At 42.7% G+C, this 6,762-nt stretch overlaps 1 protein-coding gene across 1 annotated transcript; it reads right to left on the reverse strand.

The window, feature by feature from the left end:
• Window positions 1-1,276: 1,276 nt before the first annotated feature.
• LOC146179753 (uncharacterized) lies at window positions 1,277-6,306 on the reverse strand. Its single transcript, XM_084579328.1, has 4 exons — window positions 5,759-6,306; window positions 5,592-5,699; window positions 5,436-5,507; window positions 1,277-4,744 (listed from the first exon to the last, which is right to left on the reverse strand). The coding sequence occupies exons 1-4, from the start codon at window positions 6,060-6,062 to the stop codon at window positions 3,630-3,632; spliced, it is 1,599 nt and encodes a 532-aa protein (XP_084435454.1). The 5' UTR covers window positions 6,063-6,306; the 3' UTR covers window positions 1,277-3,629.
• Between the last annotated feature and the right edge of the window lie 456 nt (window positions 6,307-6,762).

Below are 6,762 nucleotides of genomic sequence, written 5' to 3' on the forward strand. Positions count from 1 at the left end.
GTAGGAAAAAAACTCCCATGTGCGCATAAAAGTAGCCAAATTACAAGCGAGTGCTCGGTAGGTGCTGCATCTAAAATTTTACATTCAAAATGGAAGCAGTATCCTGGAAGATGCATGCACTCTTGTTCTCCAAACTGTCATTTAGCTGTGCATCCTCTTCTGTGATTAATGGACTCCACTACACTTTTGAACCAATTTCATTGACCCACCATCTAATTGTAGGGAATTCAAAGCACCAAAAAGAATGATCATGGCATAACCCAATAACCTCTCAAACCAAACCAGAGCTCAGCACCGTAGTGAGGCTAGTAGGAAAGCCTAACTACTAATTGTTAAGAACACAAATACCTCTTGCATAATGTCACGCATTGCAATGTTTTGTTCATTTTTTCACACCAACGGAGTTGCTTGAGATTTTGATAATTGAAGTTATTTATTTCGTTACACTTATGTTTGAACAAGACTGTATTAAAAAAATTTTTCTGCAACGTGCTTATACATAGAGATGCATTGCTTAGCATGCTTTTGTGTTATGCTCTTAAAATATATTGGCACAAGATGTTTAAGTGAGCTGTGCAATACAAGAGCCTTTCTTTGTAAGAAAGCCTTTTATTTATTTATTTATTTATTCATATACCCTCAGGGCCCGAAGGCATTAAAGAGGGGAGTGGGAAAGATACATTGGTACAGGGTACAGTGCAGCATAAAGCATCATAGGAGAAACAATAACACGGCGAAAAGTGATCAAAAAAAAAAAAAGTATTGGCGGAAAAAAAAAGAGAAAAGCAGGTGAGACAAAAAAAAATCATTTCCGACAGTCAACAATGTCACCGAAAACGAACAAAAACATTTGACTACCATTTATAAATATAGATTACATACGGCAGTCTTAAAAGAATTTGGGTCCGTAATATCAGCAATGTGCCTAGGAAGGTGGTTCCAACTGACAGAAGTGTTTGGAACGAAAGAACAAGAGGTGTGTTTAGTACGACATGACGGAACACCTACTTTGTGAAGATGATCAATGCGACCTGAAACATATGTGGGGGTAGTTAGTAGCCGGCTCTTAAGGGCAGGATTGTGGTAATAGATTTTGTGAAATAGACATAAGCGGGAAATATTTCTGCGTAGTGAAAGCGGTGGCAATGATAATGTTGTTTTCATAACGGTAACACTGGAGTTACGGTTATAGTTGGAAAGTATAAAACGTGACGCGCGGTTTTGAACAGATTCGATTTCAGATTCTAGAGATGCAAGGCCAGGGGACGAACAAGGGTTTTATAAAGAAGCAGTTTTATTGAACTAAAAGAAAGGTTAAAGTTTCGGCGCAGGTACCCCAACATGCGGTTAGCATTGTTAGTAATAGATTCCACATGCAGATTCCAAGAAAGATTAGAAGTTATGTGCACACCAAGGTATCTATACGAAGACACAGTTTCAAGAGGAGTATTATTGAGGTTGTAATTAGCTACTTCATTGTTACGACGAGAAATACGCATATGTTTGCACTTGTTAATGTTAAGCTTCATGTGCCATAATTTACACCACTCTGAAACTTGGTTAATATCAGACTGAAGAACAGAAATGTCAGAGTCACTGTTAATTTCACGGTAAATTACACAATCGTCAGCAAAGAGACACACAGAAGAAGCAATGGTGTTAGGCAAATCATTAATATAAATTAGAAAAAGTAGGGGCCCTGGTACGGAGCCCTGGGGAATGCCTGCGCCCACTGGAGAGGAACGAGAGTTCCATTTATTTGCTGTCACGTATTGAGAACGGTTAGTGAGGAAAGACTCAAGCCACGAAACGATGCTAGGGTCGAGTTTGAGGTTACTTAATTTGAAAAGTAGTAATTGGTGAGAAACTTTATCGAAAGCTTTGGAGAAATCGAGGAATATACAGCCTGCTATGGAACCCCGGTCAAGAATGAAATGAAGGTCTTGTGACAAGCATAGAAGCTGAGTCTCGCATGAGAATGTTTTACGAAACCCGTGGTGGGAATGACTGAAGAACGAATTTGATTCAAGAAAATTGGCGAGATGAGAGCAGATGACATGTTCCATGATCTTACATGGGATGCTAGTAAGTGAAATGGGTCGGTAGTTATTAGGAGAATGTTTGTCCCCAGACTTGTGCAGGGGAACCACCTTGCCCACCTTCCAGTCACTAGGAACACAGCTACAGTCACAAGCACATGGGCAGCTACATACTTCACATTGGTCTCTGTAAGGAAACCGCAATGAAAGTTGCAAGCAAAATCTTTGCAAAGTGACAAGTGTGTTGTCCGTATTGTAGATACTCTTGCACTCGGTACGACTTGTAACATATGTGAAGTGAACCAATGAAGGCTTATGCTTTACAGTAAATCAATGTGCCGTCATAGACAGTGCCCAAGGTGCAGATTCAGCATACTTAATCTCTGCTTTGAGGGGTTAATGCACAAGTTTCGAGTAGCACTGAGCTCGCACTTCTTTGACGACAAGCTCAAATCTGTCGCATCTCGGGTATTGTAGCTGATATAAGTTCTTTCTGAAGGATTCCATGCAAGACATTACATGAGAGTTGGTAATAAAGCTTTCAAATTTCAGTGCCATGAAATACTCGCATACATGTACAAATTTTTTACATATACAGTACACATATATACAATACATATCACTTTTTTTTAAAATGAGTACATCACTAACACATGTAAAAATGACAAAGTGAAATTCACTTTACAGATTTCATTCCAAAAAGTTAGGAAAGACAATCTGTCGTAGAAAAGACAATGGCTGCAAACACCAACTTTCCATCTTGTCTGTGTAGATCAGCAATGAGACTGGTGATTTCGTTTCCAGTCATGACTTGGATATAGTACTGCCACAATCTATGCTCAAATCATTTGCACAACACCGACAGAGAAATAAGGCGTTGCAGCTCTATATAGCCTGTACATTGACTTCAGATTTACTTCAGCAGAGAAAGAAAGGCTCCTCTAGTCTGCTGTACATGAAATAGTGTAATTCAGTGCAAGTTCGATGCCTTGCACTGCAGCAGGGATTCTCAAACTGCATTTTGGGGAACTCTAGGGGTTCTTGGAACAGTTCCTAGAATCCCCAAGCACCTATGTTCATGCATGTCTTCATCCACTTTAGCCAGTTATTTTGGGACTAATGCTGTAGCTGCTTACAGCTATCTCACTATACAGTCAGTCATAACAGAATTTAAGTACTTGTTCATGTGCTGCGCAGCTTGCATACCCCTTTTACATATGTCGGCCAGCACCTTTTCAAGCCTCAGCCGCAGCGGTTGAATTTCGATGGAGGCAAAATTTTAGAGGCCAGTGTACAGTGCGATGTCAGTGCACGTTAAAGAACCTCAGGTGATCGAAATTTCCTGAGCCCTTCACTACGGCGTCTCTCATAGCCTGAGTCGCTTTCGGACGTTAATCCCCCATAAAACAAATATTTTCAAGACAGGCTCCGTGACCAAAGCTGGCCAGAACACAAATGAAACATGTTAGAAGCCGACTGCATTTTAGCGAAATGATTTGGTCTTCAAATGAGAAGGCTAAAGAGTTTGAGCACCCCTGCATTACAGTAGATCATGCATAACATACAAAACATTAAGAACACTACCATCGCTCATCGGTTTAGAATGGGCTCATGCATGAAATTATTGAGATAACAACAAATTTTCCATATCTTGTTCAGCTTCTCTGCCATAACATTAGGAAAGACAGCACGGAGTATTCTGAAGTTTTTAACTTCCCTGATGACACGCTCAACATGAATTCGCAAACTCGCTATCTGCCGTGTTGCTATCTCATCTGCCAGTGACAACTGCGAGCGGCCATTCAACATAGGTGGCATGTTTAATTCGACTCCAAGCTGACGGAGGTCATCTTCAATGAGGAATCCTCTATCCGCCATTACGCTGTCCCCTTCCTCGAGCAACTCATAGAGGCCACTGTGTCTCGTGATTTCTCGATCGGAAAGTCTCCCAGGTGCAAGATTTGACACGAAAGAAACGAAGCCGTTTGGAGTGATGCCAATGAGTCCTTTTGCAGTGTTGTGTCCTTTGTACGAGCTGAAAGTGTCGCTTTGCGTACTGTAATCAGACGGGTTCTCGATAAAAATTTCTGTGCAGTCCAGTACAATGCGTGTCGATGGGTACAATTCTTTAAAATTGTCTGGCATGAACATGTCCACTGTGTTACGGGATGGCCACATTGGTATCTGGATTAACATTTCAAACAAAAAATTTACCCAAAATGTGAACATTGCACTCACGGTTGACACAGACACTTTCAGGCGATATGCCAAATCCTGCTCCAGTAACCCAACCCGGAGCCTGCAAAGCACTGCAATGACCTGTTCTTTCATTTTCAGTGCTGGTGGCCTGCCAGCACCTGTTTTCAGTGTCTGGTACATGCCTTCAACATGTTCCAGAAACGCATCAAATTTTTCAAAGGAGTTAAACCCTGTATAAAACACTAGTCGCTTTTGATCTGAAACAAAACCGTGAACTTTTGAGACAAGGTTTTTTGTTTTTAGCTTCTCTTTAAGCGCCTCAACTTTCACATGGTGCAACTGAGCCTCCAGATCCTCAACCGTTTTCTGGAGCACAGATTTCTCTTTTCGAAGCAAGTTATTTTCATGCTCCAGTTTTCCACATACTTCGAGAAGGTGGTTGACTTTCCTTAGTGCGGCAGCAGATGCTGTGTCTGGAGGCCCCATGGAGTATGAATGCTCGGCACCTAGAAAATAAAAACTGTTTATTGATTTGCGAACAGTTAGGCCGTGCTTTAATACAGATTTCAGGGCTTGAAATAGTCACTTCAGCCCACAATGTGTGTTCTGAACCCTTGCTCTCAGCTTACACTGATATACAGACAACAAAGAACTAGGATGACAAAGCCATAGAGCCCAACTCTCTTTCACTCCACTGATCCACCTGTGCAAGCAGCTTACCAACCAGCATGGAACCATAGGTTTCATGCACCCAGCACATCAGCCAAATCTACACTGTATATGCATTTGGATAGCCTGACTTTTGTGTCATTTTTACAAGCTGTGGTGAAGGGAATAATGTCGCGGTGAAAGAAATGAAATGGGTAAGTTTCACAATGCGTGCACTGGTGGAAGAGGTACCGCGTTTATCAGAAAACTCGCTGAAGTAATAACACATGCACGGTACAAATCACTGATGACATGTCACAGAATACATGAGGTTATGCAACTCATAACATGTAGACTTCCCATGGCTAGCTGCAAAAGCTTGCGAAAAACTGGCTTCGCGGGAAAAAAGTTTGGTCCATTTATTAATATACCGGTCGCCACAGCACCCGTGGACCTCACAATGAGTGGGCGCGATAGGGGTCCGTTAAATGCGAAAAATAAGTTTTCATAGTGGAATGGAGAAAGTGAGAATTTTGAACCATCACTAACCTGTTTCCGTGCGAGACGAAGCCGGTGCACCGAAGGTCAGCTGGGTGGGCTCCTGGGAAACTACGTCGCTCTCTGCGTACAAACGCTTTGATGAAAATGCGAACACACAAAATCGAAGCCTCAGAAAAAAGATGGCACAGTTAAAGCGTCTCTTACGTTGATCGCATTGGGGCACGTCAACTACGTAGCCGATCTCCAACTCGTTCAGGACGAGCACAGGGCTGGCAGAGGCAGTTTGGGAGCTCGTCTTCTTGCGTTTCGCGACTGGAAGAGATTTGGCAGTAATGATAATATGCGATAACCGCCTGAATATATATATTTACCGGTATTAAAGGAAGGAGATAGTTGACTGATGACTTTATGAGGGAAAATTGTCGGCAACCGGTCCATATAGCCACGGCGTCCACTTGCGTTGAAGTGAGCTCCGCAGATCCGGTGGTGCTTAGAAGGTTGCCACAAAGAGAAGCGACCAGCACTTCCCTGGCGGTTGATTCTTCTCACCCACTCCTTTTTTTCTTTTTCATTTGCAGGGAACGCGTGAAATGAAACGTTCTTGTCTTTCAGCGTGTTGTTGTCGCAGCCAGGCACACAACAAGTCTGACCACCGCCTCGGCACTTCGACGACATCGCGCGCAGTAGTGGCAGCGGCCACTAAGTAACCCACAGGCACGTAACACTTTATATAACGCACCTGCAACCGCCCACCACCAAAAAATACACGAAATCTTAAAGCAATCGAAGCACGTACACACACACACCGCAGCTATGCGAACGCAGGAGGCAGGAAAGACGGGCGGTCGGTCGGCGTTCGCTCACTTTTCCCATAATGCGTCGCGCGCCCGCTAGGTTTTTTCGCGGCGCTGCGATTTCCGAAATGGTGCATTCAGTCTGGTATTTTCAAATTGTGCACCATTCCCTTCTTATGCCCTTTTTTGGCTCTACTTCAGGTCGCGTGGCGTCCCATACTTGACGTCACCTCAGCTGACTGATTTAATTCACTATTTTTGTATTTGATACATGCAAATGTGGCGCCAAGCCATTAGCTAATGAGACCATTTTCGCCCTTACTTTTACATTTTCCGCCACTAATTAATTACCTAAAACCTTTTTGGCCTAATCATTTTCTCGGACACAACATTACGTCACCCTCTATCGATTGACACCGCTCTTAACCTCTACCACTTCTCAATTACTCACAACGGCTGAGGACTTTTACATTCTTTGCTTGTAATTATATACCTAATTAACTTATTGGCCTAATAATTTTTCAGTAGCAACATTACCTCACCCTCTATCGATTCACACCACTCAGTAACCTCTACCACTT

The sequence above is a fragment of the Amblyomma maculatum genome, chromosome 9, assembly GCF_055883805.1.
Source record: "Amblyomma maculatum isolate TAMU_Amacu chromosome 9, ASM5588380v1, whole genome shotgun sequence".
Classification (NCBI taxonomy): Eukaryota; Metazoa; Arthropoda; class Arachnida; order Ixodida; family Ixodidae; genus Amblyomma; species Amblyomma maculatum.